The 19,628-nt window shown below is 48.5% G+C and overlaps 3 protein-coding genes across 3 annotated transcripts in view; 2 read left to right on the forward strand and 1 right to left on the reverse strand.

The window, feature by feature from the left end:
• The window catches only part of UHRF1 (ubiquitin-like with PHD and ring finger domains 1), a 40,503-nt gene extending 35,790 nt beyond the window's left edge, over positions 1-4,713 (reverse strand). The window contains exon 1 of the mRNA XM_006868911.1: positions 4,561-4,713. Within this exon, the coding sequence (XP_006868973.1) occupies positions 4,561-4,713 (153 nt within the window). The remainder of the gene's footprint in view (positions 1-4,560) is intronic.
• Positions 4,714-5,211: 498 nt separating this feature from the next.
• On the forward strand, positions 5,212-6,503 carry LOC102826156 (putative uncharacterized protein C19orf31-like). Its single transcript, XM_006869030.1, is given in 8 exon segments — positions 5,212-5,429; positions 5,754-5,843; positions 5,845-5,939; positions 5,942-5,998; positions 6,001-6,027; positions 6,030-6,194; positions 6,197-6,235; positions 6,238-6,503. Coding segments are annotated over 8 exon segments (957 nt in total).
• An 8,493-nt stretch (positions 6,504-14,996) lies between these two features.
• ARRDC5 (arrestin domain containing 5) overlaps positions 14,997-19,628 on the forward strand; it is a gene marked incomplete at its 3' end in the record, with an annotated part of 13,435 nt that continues 8,803 nt past the window's right edge. Inside the window, exons 1-2 of the mRNA XM_006868912.1 lie at positions 14,997-15,279; positions 16,439-16,644. Of these exons, the coding sequence (XP_006868974.1) occupies positions 15,027-15,279; positions 16,439-16,644 (459 nt within the window). The remainder of the gene's footprint in view (positions 15,280-16,438; positions 16,645-19,628) is intronic.

Here is a 19,628-nt window from a genome sequence, read left to right on the forward strand (position 1 = left end):
AGAGTTTGTGGAAAATGGATAATGCAATTTTCCCATCAACTTTATGAGATCCCTCCTCATACTTTGCTAAAGTAAGCTATGTGTATGGTTTTGGTTAGGTGCTATCGAGTTGGTACCAAACTCACAGCAACATTATGCGCAACAGAACGAAACCCTGCCCAGTCCTGCAACAACCTCACAATCACTGCTACACTTGAGCCCTCTGCTGCTGTCAATGTGCCAATCCATCTCGTTGGGGGAGGGGGGAGGTGTCCTCCCTTTTTCTCAGACCCTTCAATTTACCAAGCATGATGTCCACCAGGGACTGGCCCCTCCTGATAGTATGTCCGAAGTATGAAAGATGAAGTTTCACCATCCTGGCTTCCAGGGAGCATTCTGGTTGTACTTCTTCCAACACAGATTTGTTTGCTCTTCTGACAGTCCATGGTACTTTTAATATTCTCCTCCAACACCGTTAACTATAATATTAAGCCAGCAGTTATCACTAGGGGTGACTCTGCCCCTCAGGACACTAGGCCATGTCTGGGGACATCTGTGGTTATCACAACTTCAGGGGGTGGGGGAGCGGGGAGATGCTTCTGGCATCAACTGGTGAGACCAGAGATGCTGTTCAAAACCCTCCAGTGCCCAGGGTTTTGTTCAAGCCCTACCCCAGAGAAGATCCAGCCCCGTATCAACAGTGTCAAGGGGGAGGGATCTGGAATTATCCAGAATAAACTTAAGTCGAGTCCCTGCTCACCCATCCACCAGAATAACTCCCCGCTGGGGCAGACATCAACCAGGGAGACATTCCTGCTCCTAGGATTTCCCTCCTCTCTCCTCCCACTCTGTGTGGATTTCACCGTGGGGAGCATCCTAGGACCTCAGGGGGTCAGATGAGGATAGGTGAAGTTTCTTGGGGGTTAATGGCGCAGGTCCGGGCGGGCAGTGTTTTGTTCTGTTGCGCACAGGATCGCTATGAGTTGATACCTACTGGATGGCTCCTAACAACTACCACCACCCAGGGGTCCTCCCCTGGGGTGATTCTGCTCCTCAAGGGACACCAGACAATGTCTGGGGAAGAGGTGCTAATGGCATGCAGTGGCTAGAGATCAGAATTGTTGCTTAACAGCCTACAGTGCACAGGACAGCTCCCACCCCTATGCAGCCGTGTGTCAGCAGCGTCAAGGGGTGGGGACCCTGAACTACCCCACTTACTGAGCCTTCACGGAGCCAAGCCAGGGCTCAGTCTTCATATATGCTGGGCACCAACTCCTCACCACCCATGAGCAGTGGGGTCTCTACCAGCCCCACTGGAAAGGTGAAGACATAGAGGCTGGAGATGCCAGGCCAGGTCTGAGGAGGTGCCGCCTGGAGCACACCATTGTACCTGAGCCCGTTAAAGGTGCCATAAATGGTAACTACTGTTATTGTTAGGGGCAGCCAAAAAAAAGGGCGCCAGATGCTTCCCGCCTTTGCCCAGCTGGGCCTGCTGCCTAAAGTCCTCCCCCACCAGGCTCCCCGCCTTTCTTCCAATCAAGCAACGGAACTGCCAACCTCCAACTCCAAGACTGCCGCCAACCCATCCCCACCCCGCAAACAGACTCAGCTAAGTTCTCCATTAGGGTCCCAGGCCATCTCATGGCTGACCTGGAGCTGCCGTTTGTGGTTGTTTTGAAACAAAAGGAAAATGGCAAACGCTCTCTAGGACATTCTGTAACAATGCGCTGCTTTCTCTCTGCTGTTCACCCAGAGTGTGCACGTAGGCCTCACCCGCTGCAGCGAGCCACTCTTTGTCCCCACCCTCCCATTTCGAGCCACGCTTACACAGGGCCATGGGGCTGGCTAGCTTGTGACCCTGGGGATGTTACATCACAGCTCTGGAGCTTGGGTTTCTTATCCAGGAAACAGAACTTGCGCCACATTCCTCACGGGCGGGGGTGGTGGGAGGAGAGGCGACAGGGGACCTTCACAAAGCCGCCACGTGGGGAAGGAGTGTAAGGGAGGGGAGATAAAAGGCAGTTGTTACTAGCTGTGAACCATAAGATCAGTTTGAGCCATGAGGTTGGTGGTTCAATTCCACCAGCCGCTTCCTCGGAAACCCTACATTGGGTTGCTTTGAGTCGGAACCCACACAACAGCGCTTAACAACAACAAGTGTTTCCAGAGTCCCTGGGTGGTATATGTAAATGGTTAATGCACTTGGCTGCTGATTCGAAGGCTGGTGGTTCAAGTCCAGCCATCAGCCCCAAGGAAACCCTTTTCTTTCCATCAACATGGCTGCGAGGTGCGGGAGAAACTGTAAGACCGCTGAGTGATTCGCACTGTACGTTTACAACAAATTAAAGAGGAACAGCCTGTGGACACGTGGGGGTGTGGTCACGGTGAGTCAGTCAAATGGGCAGCAACGTCCAGATGGTGGAGGTTTAGCTGAGACTTCTTTCTGATTTTCTGCAAGTTTGAAAGTTCAGTTGTGGGGCCACAGAAATTACCTGGCACATAGAAGGGGTTCAGAAGCATTTGCTCCCCTACCCAGAGGGTCCAAGTCTAACCCAACTGTTATGAGTTGAATTACATCACTTTCTAGAACGGTCCTCTGCAGTCCAAATCCCCCATACTTGTGAACATGACTTTGTCTGTAAATACGGTCTGTGCAGATGTAATCAGTTCACATCATACTGTACTGAATCGCCCAACCCCGGGTCGCTATTGAGTAGACCCCAACTTACGGGGACCCCATGTGTGTAGAATAGAACAGTGCTCCATAGAGTTTTCACAGGCTGAGTAGGAAATACAGTCCCTGGCCTCTGGTGATCTTATAGAAGAGAACCCATGAAACAAAAAACACAATGGGAAAATGGCCCCCAGAAGAGGAAGCCGAGATCAGAGTACTGTTGGCGCCAGCCCAGGCACACCTGGGACCAGCAGAAACTGGAAGACACAAGACAGGACCCTCCCTAGAGCTTTGGCAAGCGTGTGGCCCTGAAACACCCAGGACTCAAGCTCCCAGCCTCCAGAACTATGATGAGACCATTGTTTGTGATGGTTCACTGTGGACGCCCTGAAGAACCAACACAGGGCCAAGTCTTTGAACTAGCCCCAGGACGATTTGTTAATTGCTAACTATCCCTAAAAGGATGGTAATTACAGGCTCCTGTGCTGGTGCTGAGTAAACAAACGTTGTGGCAAAGAGAAAACAATTTGGATGGGGCAAAAAGTTGAGCCACTGTTAATGGGGGAGATTGAAAAGGAGGAAGAAGGAAAAGGAGGGAGGAAAGGAGGCCCTGGGCTCCACTCCCCTCCCAGCCCTGCCTTCTCCCACACCTCCCTCCAAAGCTGAGAAACTGACAAACCACATGGCTGCCATCAAACCCTCCAGTTGGTTCCCTCACTTTCCCGGGATGGGGCAGGGCGGGTTAGCACAGATTCTTCAGGCATTCAAGCCATCCTCTGCTTTCAGGAAGGAAGCTATAAAGACAGCCTCCCAGGGGGACCTCAAGCCCAAGAAATTAATCATCACGGCTCATTTCAAGTCAGCACTCCCAACCCCCAGAAACCTGAGCCCAGCTCGCCCGCGTTTGCTATCCGACACAGACGCCAGAGGGCAGCAGTACCCACCGCAAGATGACATAACAACAGAAGCGGGACATCCACCACCACGCAAGTGGCTACTTTTTAAGCCCGGGTACTATCCCGGGGATCCAGGGTCCATCTGACTTCCAGGAGGTCCTAGACAGGCAGACCAATACTTTCCACCATACTGCCTGATCCCACTCAGGAAAACAGCAACAGTACGCCCCACTGCCCCACAAAGACACCACCAGAAACGGAAACCCCCAGGGAGCCTGGGCAAAGCGTCCGGAATGGTAACAGCTGTTACAGCAGCACGGGGTAGCCATTTTAACCACTACCAGGGCCTCGGGAGAGCTGGCGAATGGGAACTAGCAGGCCTACAGCCCCCTTTGAGAGTACGGCCCCTCCATCCCCGGGTTTTAGGACTGTTGGTGTGTGCCGTTCTGACTCATACCACCCCACGTTGACAGAGAGAAGTGCCCCAGCCCGTGATCTTAGGAAGAGCGGATCCCTGGTAGGTTGCGGGGGGGAAAAGCAGCCATGGTGTGAGGCAATTCCTGATACGTAAGAACGGCTATGAGTAAGTCAATTCAAGTTTCTACAAAACAGTGGGGTGAGTATTTAAAAATAAAGAAATAAAACTTTGTCTTTTCCACGTGACCCAAGAGATGGTGCTAGACTTTTCCTCTAAATCCATCTCCACTCTGTCGGCTACCTCAACTTCTGGTTCTGGACATTGTTTCTAGGGGTGTTTCAAAAAACAAACACAAAAAGGGGCATTGAAAAGCCCAAACCCTTATTACTGCCCAGGGTGTCAATCTGCAATCCGGGCCTTTGTTCCCCAGGCCTGCATTTGAGGTTTCTGGGGACTTCTCCTTCCGGGAGCCGTGAAACCAGCCGGATGAGGGGGGGAGAAGGTGTTTGCTGGTGGCGGGTAAAGGCGAGGGGCCTAGACCAGGCTGAGAACAAAGGTGCCCGGCAGCAGGGGGCCTGCTGGGGTGACTTTACCTGCTTGCCCCTGTAGAAGAGCCTCTGAAGACCTGGCTCCACGTGGAACAGCTCCTGGATCTTCAGTCGCAGTTCCTCCACCTTGGTCAGCCTGGACAGGGAGTCCACAGAGTGGGCCACCTTGCCATCCATCGTGCGAACTTGGATCCACATGGTGTCAGGACTGAGACGGAGACAAGGGACACGGGGCGGTTAGTTCTGCCATTACTAAGTCATACTCAGGTCAGTGTTGCTTTGTCCAGCCCATGGGCACCTAGAAACTTCCTACTCCACTACACGCTGGGCCCCACAGATGGCTAAGATCTGGGGCAGGGCTGCGCTGAGTTTATTAAGGAATGTAAGTTAGAAGACCGAAAGGGTTTCGGACCACCCAGCGCCCTTTCACGGGGGGAAAACACCAACGTCCAGAGACGGTGGACAAGCCAAGGACGCCCAGTCAAAGAACGAGCAGCCAAGTTCGTTGGTTCATTCATTCTTCTAATTCACATTTTCGGAAGACGGAATTCCAAAAGTCCGGCACTGGCCGGAACTTCCGAAGTCCCTCAAGAACTCAAAGAAGTGGGGCTGGCGGGAAGGCCCCCACCCGAGACCCACTGGTCCCGGGACCCCGGGTGTCCCACGCGCGCGTGCGCTGTCGGCCCCGCCGTGGCCATGGCAACCGGGCGCCCCGTCTCGTCCGCCCCCGTTCGCGCCGCCACTCACCTCAGTCGGCGGCCAGGCTCTCAGCCGGGTTGCAGCGAGCCAGTTAGCGTTCCCGAGACCCTAGACCCCGGCCCCAGCCCCCTCCCACCCTCGCGACTCGGGCCAGAGTGCCCACGCCCACCCCTACCACGGGGACCGACCAAGGGGGAGGCCCCCCCGCTCGACAAGTCCCGCCCCTTCACTTGAGCTGCCTCACTCATTGGCGCTGAAGTGCCTGGTCACCCCGCCCCACTCGCTCCCTATTGGCCCAAACGCGCCCGAGGAACGCAGGGCGCGCGAAATCAGGCTCGGGCGCGACAATTGAATCGCGGGGCACCCCGCGCGCAGGCGCGGAGCCTGACATCCTCCCCCGCGGTTCTCCGGGCCCTCCCCTACCAGGCCCGCGAGACCCCCACCGGGCTCCAGGATCTCACAGTTCGCTGGGCCAGGTTGTGGATCCCCAGGAACGGCTCCCAGGGACAGGAAGGTCCCGATCTCGGGACTGTATGAAGGGCATCCCGGCGTGGGAACCCGTGCACCCCGTGCTGGCCACGCGTCCCGGTCGCTCGGGAAAGTTCTGCAAAGTCCCCGCGCCCGGTGCGCCGCGCCCCTCGGCTCCCCGGCCCGACCGAGCCGCTCACCTGGCGGGCCGGCCCAATCCGCTCGCCTGCCTGCACGCCTGGTTGGGCTCGGGGTAGCGTGGACCCGCGTGCTTGGCCCGGTTCCCTTGCGGACGTGCGTGCCAAATGGAGCCACAGACGGCCGCCGCTGTCCGCCGCGCTGCCAGCGCTCTGATTTTTTTCCCGCGAAAACTCGGCGTTTTGGAGTTGTGGGGCCGCGGGAGGCCTCTCTGGGGGCGGAGGCCTGCCTTGTGATTGGCCGCCGCAGTGGCGGGAAGCGAGATAGAGGGTAGGGGGACGCCCCCACCTCTATCCACCCTCCTCTGCCTGGCCCCGCCCAGTTCTGCGCTCTCTGCTGGGCGCGCCCAGCGTGCAATGGGCCGGGTGGCGCGACCCGAACACCCCCTAATGTGCCCCCTTCGGGAGCTCCAGGGACCTTCCAGGGTAGAGACCCCCCTTGACCCTCTTAAGTCTGTTCTAGCAGCTCCATACGCCCTCCCCCCCAAGCACACATTTGACCAGTACGGTCAGGAAGGCCAGAATCAATGTCTGAATACTGTGGGAGAATATGGAGAGCCCCCACAAGACCGCATGCACCCGATGGGCTATCTGATAGACCCTAGCCCCACTTCATTGCATTAGGGCCCGCCAGAGGTCACTACCAGACCCACCAGTAGAACTTCTTTGCTGGGTTTTCCCGCCTCGTTTTCCCGCCTTCTGGGGCTGTCCAGCGGGCAGGGCAGCCCTGCCCCCTCCGCCCTGTCTGCTCCACTCTGGCCAGTCCACGCGGGCACACAGTGACCCATGGCCAACACCTACAACGGCCAGATGGGGTGCTCAGGACGGGAGACATTACTCGGCAGTGGACAGTGGGCAAACCCCAGTCAGTGATCTGAGCGACGTGAAATTCTGTCTGGGGAGACCAGCAAGAAGTAATGAATAAAGCAGATCATTTCAGAGACTGTCTCGTGCTAAGACAGGACAATGGCTGGCGAGCGACTGGCGTCCACGTGGCAAAGGGGGAGGATATTCGGGTTGTGGTGGATGAGTGGGCCTCTCTGAGTGACATTTGAGCTGAGATTTGAGATGAGAAGTCGCTGGTATATCTGACAAGGAGGGAAAGGCAAACTCATTGGCGGGAAAAGGCTTAGAGGTGTGTTGGGGTGAATTGAGCAAATGGGAGGGCAGGAGAGATCAAGGTCAGCGGGTATCCTGTGAGACCTCCCAGGCCACCTGAATCTAGTCTTTCTCTAGATAGCAGTTGAAAGGGTCGTTAACAGGAAAAGATGAGCTTTAACTTGGGTTGTTACTGGCTCTCCCTGTGCCAAGTGCCCTCTACCTTGGTCTGATCACATTTCTCTAAGTGATCAGCAGACTATGGCTCCCAATAATGTCCAGGTCCTATTCCCCAGACCTGTGAATGTGTTACTTTCCATGTCTACAGGAGCTCTGGTGGCGCAATGGTTAACAGTTCAGCTGCTAACCATAAGGTCGGCAGTTCGAACCCACTCTGCAGGAGAATGAAGTGACCGCTTTCATAAAGACAACAGCCTTGACAACCCTCTGGGCAGTTCTGTCCTGTCCTATAGGGTCACTGTGAGTTAAAATGTACACGACGGCGCCTAACAACAAAATTCCAGGCCAAAGGAACTTTGAAGACGGAATGATGAAATCAAGGCTTTTGCAGTGGGAAGAACATTCTTGAATATCTTGTTGCTGTTGTTATTGTTAGGTGCTGTCGAGTCTGTTCCAACTCACAGCAACCCTATGTACAACAGACGCGGCCCAGTCCAAAGCAATCCTCACAGTTGTTGTTACGTTTGGCCCTAAATGTTATCACAACAGTCCTTATAAAAGCACGAGGGAAAGAGAATCAGAATCAAGAAAGGCAATGAGATGATAGAATGATACGGCCAGAGGACAAAGACTAGGAGAAGCACCTGTTTTGAGTTTTCGGTCGAGTTGATCACCACTCATGGCAACCCATGTGTATAGAGTAGAACTGCCTGTTGGTTTTGTTTTTTAACTTTTTATGGTGAATGCAGAGAACGTTTGCAGAGCAGAATGTTGTTTTACATTCAACAAATGATATACTTAGTGTCGTTTCAAGGATTGCAATTCCTTCCATGTAGCATCAATTAGTCCGCTTCCGCCAGGTGATTCTTGTTTCCATTCCACCTTCTTTCCCCACCCTTCTGAATTTTGTCTAGGTAAATGGTCCCTTTTGATCTTGAACAGTTGACCATTCCATTCAGCTCACTAGTGTTGTCCCCTATATCCATAAGGTTTTAAAGTCTGGGACCTTTCAGAAGCAAACCTCCAGGCCTGCCTTCTGAGGTACCTCTGAGTGGGTTCGAACTCCCAATCCTTCTGCTAGTGGTCAAACCTTTAACCATTTCTGCCAAGAAATGGATTCTCCTTTGAAATCTCCAGATGGAACGCAGCTCTGACAACACCTGGATTTTAGCTCCTAAGACCCATTTCAGATTTCTTGCCTTCAGAACTGGAAGATAATACATTTGAGTTGTTTCGGGATGTGATATTTATGCTCATTTGTTACAGCAGTCATTTGAAATGAATACCTTCTCGTATTGTGATGTCCAGGTGCAAATATAGCTGTTATTTTTCTTCAACATTAGATATTTATTGGTCAATGTTACGGAACACATTTTTCAGCAATTGACCATATACAGACCTGGCCCCAAATGTGAGCAAGCCTACCTGAGTTGGCAAATTAAGGCTTTCAAATCAACAACACCTCTGCAGAAACCCAACATGTTCCCATTGGTACCAGGTGTTGCAAAACCTCAACTCAGCAGAAGGAGGGAAGACAACTCTTCATGAATACTCCGGAGTGAGGGAGGCCCAGCACAAGCCCTTTGGATATATGAAATTAAATAATGTAGAGAGAGATGTTGGGATTTCCCTGAAGAAAAATCCTTGAGGGAAGTCAATGTAGGGTCCCTTTTCTCTAATCATGCTGAAAAAGTTGGAGAAGTAGCCAGTGTGTGAAGCACTGGGCTTTTCTGAGTAGGTGACACTTGAGAGATGAGCTTCAGAAGATCTGCTCACATGAGTAATTAATAAACACATCGAAGAGACCTACGAAAGGGTTTTGAGAGTTCTCAAAAAAAGAACATAGAGATACCATTCTTTTTGTTGTGATTTTGAATTCGACACGTGTACAGAGTAGAACTGTGCTCCACAGGGCTTTAAAAACTCTGAGCTTGCAAAAGCAGATAGCCAAGCTTGTCTTCCAAGATGCCTCTTGGTGGTTTGAAACCACTAACCTTTTCAGCACTTATTCATCTGCACCATCTAGGGACTACAGCATTGTCATGTTGTGTGCAGTCCAGATGATTCTCACTCATGAGCACAGGAGAGGAGAGACGAGCACTGATTCACAGATTCCAAGGTTGTCCTGATGTGGCTCTGTGGGTTAATGCGCCAGAATGCAAAGCTGTTTGAATTGCAAGGTTGGCGGTTCAAGCTCACCAGCTGCTCCTGGGAAACCCTATACAGGGTCGCTATGGGTCGGAATCTACTTGACGGCACTTCACAACCATCTTTACAGAAGCAGATTGCCATATAGTTCTCCTATGGAGTAGTGAGTGGGTCCGAACCTCTGAACATGTCTGTTTTAACCACTATACCACCTCATTGTTGTTGTTAGGTGCTGTTGAGTCAGTTCAGACTCAGAAACCGTATGCACAACAGAACAAAACATTGCCAGGTCCTGTACCAGCCTCACAATTGCAGCTACACTTGACTGCATTCCTGCTGCCACTGTGCCAACACATCTCATTGGAGATCTCCTTTTTCTCTGACCTTCTACATTACCAAGCATGATGTCCTTCTCCAGGAACTGGTCCCTCCTGATATGTCTGAATTAGGAGAGACGAAGTCTGGCCATCCTGGCTTCTAAGGAGCACTCTGTCTGTACTTCTTCCAGCATAGATTTGTTCCTTTTTCTGGCAGTCCATAGTACTTTTAATATTCTTCTCTAACATCATAACTCAAATGCATCAATTGAAAATATCATGGGTTGAATCAGGCACTCTTTAGTCCTCAAACTGACATCTTTGCTCTTGAACACTTTAAAGAGGTCTTGTGCAGCAGATTTGCCTAAATCAAAATGTCATTTGATTTCTTGACTTCTGCTTCCATGAGTGTTGATGGTGGATACAAGGAAAGTGAAGTCTTTGACAACTTCAATCTTTTCTCCATTTATATGGATGTTGTTTATTGGTCCAGTGATGAGGATTTTTGTGTTCCTTTACGTTGAGGTGGAACCCATATTGAAGGCCATGGTCTTTGATCTTCATCTGTCAGTATTTTGAGTCCTCTTCGCTTTCAGCAAGCAAGGTTATAGCATCTGCATATCACAGGTTGTTAATGAGTGATGAGTCTTCCTTCAATTCTGATACCACATTCTTCTTCATATAATTCAATTTCTCAGGTTATCTGCTCAGCATACAGATTGAATGAGGATGGTGAAAGAATACAACACTGGTACACACCTTTCCTGATTTAAACCATTCAGTGTCCCCTTGTTCTGTTTGAATGACTGCCTATGTACAGGTTCCTCATGAACACAATTAAGTGCTCTGGAATACTCACTCTCTGAGATGTTGTCCATAGCCTGCCATGATCCACATAGTCTATAGCTTTTGCATAGTCAATAAAGCACAGGCAAGCATCTTTCTGGTATTCTCTGCTTTCAGCCAAGATCCATCTGAGACCAGCAATGGTATCCCTCATTCCACATCCTCATCTGAATGGGCTTGAACCTCTGGTAGTCCCCTGTCAATGTACGACTGCAGCCATTTTTAAGTATCTTTAGCAAAAATTTACTTGCATGCAACGTTAATGATATTGCCCAATGATTTCCACATTCCATTGGGTCACCTCTCTCGAAATGGGCACAGATATGGATCTCTTCTAATCAGTTGGCCAGTTAGGTGTATTTCAAATTTCTTGGCATAGATGAGTGAGTGCCTCCAGTGATACATCAGTTTGTTGAAAGATTTCAATTTGTATTCCATCAATTCTTGTCCTTTACCAATGCCTTCAGTGCACCTTGGACTTCCTCCCTCAGTGTCATTGGCTCTTGATCATATGCTACCTCTTGAAATGGTTGAACATTAACCGTTTCCTTTTGGTACAGCGACTCTTCTGTGTATTCCTTCCATCTTCTTTTGATGTGTTCTACATCATTTAATAACTTGCCCAGAGAATCCTTCAGTATTGTAAGTTGAGACTTGAATATTTTCCTCATTTTCTCCAGCTTGAAAAATGTTGAGTGTGTTCCTCCCTTTTGGTTTTCGAATTCTAGACCTTTTTTAGCATTTCATTATAATATTTGACTTTGTCTTCTCAAAATGCTCTTTTAAATTTTCTGTTCAACTCTTTTACCTCCTCATTTCGTCCATTTGCTTTAGCATCTCTACACTGGAAAGCAGCTTTCACAGTCTCTTCTGACATCCATTTTGAGCTTTTCCTTCTTTCTTGTCTTCTCAATGACCTTTTGCTTTCTTCCTGTATGATGTTCTTGATGTCATCCCACAACTCTTCTGGTCTTTGGTTTTCACTGTCTAATGCATCACATCTGTTCTTGAGATGATCCCTAAATTCAAGTGGGATACGTTCAAGGTCATATTTTGGCTATCAAGGACTTGTTTTAATTTTCTTGAACTTCAGCCTGAACTTGCATATGAACAGTTGATGGTCTATTCTACAGTCTGTCCTGGCCTTGTTTTGGCTGATGATATAGAGGTTTTCCACCATCTGTTGCCACAAATATAGTCAATTTGATTTCTGTGTATTCCTTCTAGTGAGGTCCATGTATATAGTTGTCTTTTATGTGTTGTTTTTTTTTTTTAAAAAGGTATCTGCAATAAAGAAGTCATTGCAAATTTATCATGCAATCTCTAACATCGTTTCTATCACCAAAGCCATATTTTCCAATTACCGATCATTCCTCTGTTTCCAACTATTGCATTCCAATCACCAGTAATTATCAATATATCTTGGCTTCATGTTTGATCAATTTCAGACTGAGGAAGTTGGTAGAGTTCTTCAATTTCATCATCACTAGCCTTAGAGGTTGATACGTAAATTTGAATAATAGTGGTATTAACTGGTCTTCCTTATAGGCGTATGGATATTGTCCTATCATAGACAGCATTATACTCAAAATACGTCTTGATATGTTCTTTTTGATGATAAATATTATGCCATTCATCTTCAATTTGTCATTCCTGGCATAGTAAATCCTATGTGACTGTCAGATTCAAATGGCCAATACCAGTCCATTTCAACTCACTAATGCCTAGGATATAGATCTCTATGGCTTCCATTTCATTTTTTATAATTTCCAATTTTCCTAGATTCATATTTCATACATTCCTTGTCCTGATTATTAATGGATTTTTACAGCTGTTTCTCCTCATTTTGAGTTGTGCCGCATCAGCAAATGAAGGTCCTGAGGCCTTTACTCCATTTGTATCATCATGGTCAACTCTACCTTGAGGACGCAGCTCTCCCCCAGTTGCATTTTGAGTGCCTTCCAACCTGAGGGACTCATTTTCCAGAGCTAAATCTGACAATACTCTGATACTATTCATCATTATTTCCATATTCAATATTCTGGTGCTAGTTTCACTGTCTTCCAGTAGCCAAATATTCAGAAATAACCCGCCTCTCCTTCTTACAAGTCTGCCTTAGTCTTGAAGTTTGACTGAAATCTCTCCACCTTGGGTGACCCTGCCAGCATTTAAAATACCGGGGGCATAGCTTCCAGCATCACAGCTACATGCAAGCCACCACAGTATGACAGACAGAGGAGTGGTGAGCTATGTATGCCCCTATGAGCGAGCAGTTGTATGTGTGGACTCATTAAAAGCAGGAACTCAAACATGTGTTGTGTACCAGTGTCCACAGAAACATGACTCAAAATAAACACAAGGAACCCAATGCCCACCTATCCATAAACAGAAAAAGAAAATGTAGTGCATCCAAGATATGTATTACTGTTGTCGGTAGTATCATCGAGTCAGTTCTGACTCACAGCAGCCCCATGCACAACAGACAAAATACTGTCTGGTCCTGTGCCAACCTCACAACTATTGTTGCTACTTGTGGACCTATCTCATTGGGGGCCTTGCTCTTTTTCACCAACCCTCCACTTTTCCAAGCATGATGCCCTTCTTTCTCCACAGGAGAAAGGCTCATAGTGGCCTTGTGTATAACAGAACGAAACATTGCCAGTTTTGTAACTTTGTTATGATTGGTTGCTTTTTGGAAGGTTTTCATTGGCTAATTTTTAGAAGCAGACCACCAGGCCCTCCTTCCTAGTCTGTCTTAGTCTAGAAGTTCCACTAAAACCTGCCCACCATGGGCAAGACCCTTCTGCTATTTGAAATACCAGTGACGCAACTTCCAGCATCATCTAGAATAGGCAAATTCATAGAAATTGAATGTAGAAGTTACCAGGGAGAAGGAGGTGGTGGTGGTGATGTGCCGTGCAGTCAATTCTGACTCACGGTGACCCTGTATAGGGTTTCCAAGGCTGTAAATCTTTTCCCTTTTTTTAAATGTTTTATTGTGAATTATGTGTTCATTTACATAGGAGAACATTAGTTTTACATTCATCCTATTGTATATTGTTTCATTGCCATGGTTACAATCCCCTCCATACATCATCAACCAACCAAATGGTATACACTACAAGCCTGCCCCCACCCCCCGCCCTGGTCATCAGCACACAGCTCCTCTCCCTCTCTGTGTCTAAAGTCCCCAACTGCTCCATCTCTCCACGTCATCATCTCTGCCTCCATCTCAGGCATCACTGCTTCTCTGGGTAGCGTCCCGCTCTCTGCTTGTCTCCCTTGATGGTCCCAGGGACCTCAGCTCCTAGACTGGAAAGTTAATCACTCCCCTCCTTGCTACAAAACGTCTACCTTTACATTTCCAACCCTCACAGTCAGTCCTGATAACAATTATTCACTATTGTATCACAAGAGACCTAGCCACATTTCCTTTCATCAGCCCCACCTAGACAGATTGGATACTACTCAGTGGAGATTCTACCTTCCTCCACACCCTGTGGATCTAGATTCCTTCTTGAAAGCTTGTAAGCCAGTCACTTCTTGTCTTTGTAGCCGCCCCCCCCCTCCATTTTGGGTAGCCAATGGCCAAGTTGAGGCTGTAAATCTTTATGGGAGCAGAAAGTCTCATCTTTTCTCCCACGGAGCAGCTGGTGGATTCGAACTGCTGACCTTGTTGTTTAGAGCCCACTGCAATTGTTGAATGGATATAGAACTTGTGTTTTTTTAAAAGATCTGAAAATAGGTAGTGCTGATGGTCACACAATATTGTGAATGTTCTTTGGGCCACCAAATCATATACTAAAAAATGGTTAAAATGGTCACCCTAAAACCCAAACTGTCTGTCCCCAGAAGTCTCCAATAAACCAAATCCAGTCCAGCTTCATTAGTAAAGAAAGGAACTCTGCTTTTAGCAGTGTGCTTTTAAAGAACTCTCTCTGTGGAATCAAATCGACCACAGCAACTTGTAAGATGAGACAGGAAACTTATGGAGCAATGCGTTCCGGATCCTGTAGAAGGAACAATTCAGAAAACTCAGGTGAGCATGGTGGTACAGCCTGAAGAACATCGTCAGTGTGACCAAACTACCTGGAGATACTGTTGGATTGTTGTTATATGCCGTGGAGTCGGTTCCGACTCATAGTGACCCTGCACAGCGCTTCCAAGGCTGTAAATCTTTACGGGAACAGAAAGCCTCCTCTTTCTCCCACTGAACAACTGGTAGTTTCGAACTGCTGACCCTGAGGTTCGCAGCCCAATTCGTAACCACCATGCTACCAGAGCTCCTATTGTTGGATTAGTGATTGTAAATCCTGTTGTGTATGCTTTCAATAACAATAACAACAACAAAATAAATTTATTTTTTTAAAGAAGTTTGAAGATGAAGTTGTTGGTATTTGAAACCATCATTCCCTCCTCTTCTGACCATTGGAACCCCCTTTCTGGAACCCTGGCTGGAATGATGTCACAGATGGGTGACCTCACCGTGGCCAAGGAACCATGAATCTCGGTGGCGTGGGTAAGGGAGGAAGATGTTTCTCGACCCCCCCAGCCCCCCATGTCTGTGGTGAAGTCGATTGAACTAGTACTGCCCAAGGATACCATCTATCTGGCCGGCTCCAGCCTAAATGGGCAGGTGATTCTAACCCTGAACAGCACCCTGGTAGACCCCATAGTGAAGGTGGAACTCGTGGGAAGGGGCTACGTCGAGTGGAATGAAGAAACCGGGGCATCCCTCGATTATAGCAGAGATGTGATTTGCATCAACCAGGCCGACTATATGCATAAAACAAAGACATTTCCAGTGCAGGGTAAGGATGAGGCCAGCAGCCCTAGCCCATCATAGGTACCTGGGTCTGGAAGGTAAATACATCTGTAAAGGTAAAGTCAATCAACAAACCATCTCTACCCTGGAAATATCAGAAATGGGCAGAGCCTCGTAGTTCCCCAGGAAGGAGGCCATTTGGCACAGTGACCGTTAGATATATGAATATAACAAGACTGGCTTTCACAAGACAATGTCCAGAAGCCAGATGTTCGAAATGAAAATTCAAAGGCGTCCCCTTGGAAAATAGGATGCGTATTCCAATGATAGCATTTGGGAGACCCATAAGAAATCTATCATGTTATTTTACAGCTAAATCTCCCTCTGGTGAGTGACACGCAAAGAAGCCAAAATAAGGGATCTTGTGATAAGATGAGAAAGAGGTTTGTGGTAGAAGAGTGAGGAAACCTTTCCAATTCCACCAGGGCCATATCTTCCATCTGGACAGACACAGAGGCATCAGAACTATTGGAGAACTGGGTTCGGTCCAAAACGCATTCGTGGGGATGCTGCCAGGAGTCCTCCATCAAGTAGCTGCAGCTGAGACTTGGCTGAGCCAAGTTTAATTGTAGACATGTTCGTTTTATGAAGGCCAGTCTTGTTATTTTCGTGTATCTGACTGTCACTGTGCCACATGGCTTCCTCCCCGGGGTGGTGACCGCTGAGCACAGGTCTGTGAGAGGAACACCAGCCACACAGGTATCTGGGACTGGGATCCTTGCCAATTAAGTCACGTCTTAGTGTCCCAGGTACCCCACTTGTAAAATGGGAGCTGTAAGAGCCCTCCTACTCCGTATGTTTGCTTTGATGACTTCATGATTTAATGGCATGCAAAAGGATTAGCATCATGCTGAGCATACAGTAAGTGTTCAGTAAGTGTTAGCTGGTCTAATTTTTACCAAAATGTGACCCCAGGCATATTTCCAAGTGACTGAATTTCCCCTCAAAAGCATCAGCCTGAATCTTGTAATGAAGTAATCATTTATCGAAAAGCATGTATTGAACACCTACTGTATGCATACCAACACCATACAGGACAAGCTGGGAACCCAATGCCCAATCATAACAATAAAGGAGGAAGAAAGAAAAGAAGGAAGCAAATTCTAGAACCTTCTGATGGCATCGTTGGTGTGTTTTGCTTTCAGATAATTGGTTAAGTGCGGGCAGTCACAAGTTTGACTTCCATTTCAACTTACCTCCCAGGCTTCCTTCTACCTTCACCAGCAAAATTGGCCGCGTCTTCTACTACGTACAGGCTTCCTGCATGGGCAGGGAGCTCATTTTAGCCAAGAAGAGGTTATATTTATTGATTCAAGGAACTTCGAATTTCCACAAAGAAAACCTGTTCCAGGTATTGATGGGGGCAGGTCAGCATGAGGCATCTCCTCCAAGACACAAGGAAGAGGAAGGATGTGGGTAGCGAGGAGACCAGGAAGGGCCCAACTAGGAAGAAGGAGAAGGTGGTGGCAGCTTCCCAGATCCAGCAATTTCACAAACACAAGTCTGAAAACAGGGCACGAACCAGGTTAGTGGGCCTACACTAGGAGAATTTAGCGTAGTGGTTATGAAGCGGGCTGCAAGCCTCAAGGTCAACAGTTCGAAACTACCAGCTGTTCCGTGGAAGAAAGATGAGGCTTTCTGCTTCTGTAAAGATTTACAGCCTCGGAAATCCTGTACAGTGTTGCTATGAGTCGGAACCAACTCCACAGCACATAACCACGACCACCTAGGATATTGGCCATGTACAAAGATGTGAGGTTGTCATGACCTGGGAGGGGCTTGCTATTGGCATGGAATGGGTGGAGACCAGGGATGCTGTTCAACACTTACAATGCACAGGATGGCCCCACCCCAGAGAAGGATCCAGCCTCTGTCCACAGTGCTGAGGGAGAGAGAAATAATGATTTGATTACTTGGTAGTAGGGAGTCCTGGTGTGGCGCTGTGGGATAAAGTACTGGACCACAAGGTCAGCTTAAGCCACAAGGTTAGTGGTTCAAATGCACCAGCTGCTCCTTGGAAGCCCTTTACAGGGTCGCTATAAGTCTCAATCGACTCAACAGCACTTAACAACAACAACATTTGGATGAGGAGCACTGGTGGCACAGTAGGTTAAGAATTGGGCTGCTAACCACAATCTTGGTGGTTCAAACCCACCAGCCGTACGTTTGTAGAAAGATGAACCTCTCTGCTCCTGTAATGATTTATACCTCGGAAAGCTTCTCTGCCCTATACTCACTATGCATTGAAATCAACTTGACGGCAGTGAGGATTTTTGTTTTCTTTTTTATTTGGATTTTAATGTGGGCCACATACTAGGACATCAGGGGATCAGATGATTCTGGGATCATGGAATCCCCTAGCCCAGGGGTTTTCACCTGGGGTGATTCTGCCCCCAGGGGACACTGGATGATGTCTGGAGACATTTGTGGTTGAAATTACTTGGGGGTGGGGGTGCTACTCGTGGGAGGAGGCCAGGGATCTTGCTCAATAACCAGCGCAGTACCACCCCAGAAAAGGATCTGGCCCCATGTCTGCAGTGTCTAGGGGGGAGACCTTGCAGTTAGCAGAGCTTAGATGAGCCCTGTTGAGGAGCTGTGGGTCCCTAGACAAAGGAAGTGGCCTCCGTCCAGGGCAAGGAAGGGCCACGTGCTTCTGTCTGCAGAGGAGTGTCTAGGCTCCCAAGACCAGGTGCAGATGCCAGAGTTGGGGCAGGTGGAGCAAGGTTGCCCAAGGTCACCGTGACCAAGGTCACTTCCCGCCCTGGGGCTCTTCTATGGACAAAGCATAGTGGCTGACAGTGCTGGCACTTAATAATTGAGGAGTTAGACTCCTGGTGCCTCTGTGAAACCTTTTACAGATGACTTCCCTTCTCTGTGCCTCCATTTCCCCATCTGTCAAATGGGTACAGAAATAAGACCACATAGAAGGTTGTTGGAGGAATAGTAAGTGAATTTCATGGAAACCCCAGGCTCTGCAGAGTTTATTGAGTCAGTTCTTACTGATGGTGACCACATGTACATCAGAGTAGAACTGTTTTCAACGGCTATGTTTTTTAGAAATAAATTACCAGGCCTTTCTTCCAACACACCTCGGGTGGATTCGAACCTCTAACCTTTCAGTTAGCAGTCAAACACCATTTGCACCACGCAGGAACTCCAACGCCTGTTGCTGTTGTTAGGTGTTGTCAAGTCAATTCCGACTCGTAGCAACTCTATGAACTACAGAATGAAACACTTCCTGGTCCTGTGGCATCCTCACAATTATTGTTATGCCTGAGCCATTGCGCCAATCCATCTCGTTGGGGATTCGAACCTCCAACCTTTCAGTTAGCTGTCAAGTACAATTTGCACCACCTAGGAACTCCAACCCCCAGGCAACCACTAGTCCACTTTCTGCCTCCATTCTGGATGTTTTGTGACGGTAGAAGTAGATGTTATGTGGTCTTTTATGACTAGCTTTTATTCACATGCTGTTTCTATCCATATTGTGTATCTCAGGACTTTATTCCTTCTTAGGGTTGAATAACATTCCATTGCATGGATAGAACAAGGAGCCCTGGTAGCATAGTGGTTACGAATCGGGCTGCGAACCACAAGGTCAGCAGTTCAAAACTACCAGCCGCTCCGCGGGAGAAAGATGAGGCTTTCTGCTCCTGTAAAGATTTACAGCCTTGGAAACCCTGTACAGGGTCCTTATGAGTCGGAACCAACCCCACAGCACGTAAGAACAACATACAGGGTTGCTAGGAGCCAGAACGGTGGGTAATGAATGGGCCCTATGTTGTGTATCCATCATCTGTTGATAGACATTTGGATTGTTTCCACTCTCTGACTCTTTTCGATCATGCTGCTATCAACTTTGCCTGTGTCCCTTTTCCATTCTCTTCAGTCAATGGCTAGAGTCAGAATCGGCCAACTCTAAGTCTTGTCACTTCAGGAAATGCCAGGCTGTTTTCCACAATAGGATTGCTCTCATTGTTGGGTTCCCTTGAGTTGATTCCAACCCCTAGTAACCCCATGACAGGGTAGAGCAGCCCCATAGAGTTTCCAAGGCTGTGATCTCACAAAAACAAATTGTCAGATTCACTCCCATGGGGTCCTGAGTGTGTTCCAACCATCAATCTGGTTAACAGCCAAGCGCTTCACTCTTGCGCCACCGGCAGCTCCAAGGTGACTGCACTGTTTTTACATTCCCACCAGCAACATCTGAGGGTCCAGTTTCTCCACATCCCCCTTGTCCCTGAAACTGTAAAAACCTACCACCTAGTCACTGGTAGCGTAGTGGTTACAAATCAGGCTGTGAACCTTAAGGTCAGCAGTTCGAAACTACCAGCC

This window comes from Chrysochloris asiatica, unplaced genomic scaffold (genome assembly GCF_000296735.1).
Source record: "Chrysochloris asiatica unplaced genomic scaffold, ChrAsi1.0 scaffold00125, whole genome shotgun sequence".
NCBI lineage: Eukaryota > Metazoa > Chordata > Mammalia > Afrosoricida > Chrysochloridae > Chrysochloris > Chrysochloris asiatica.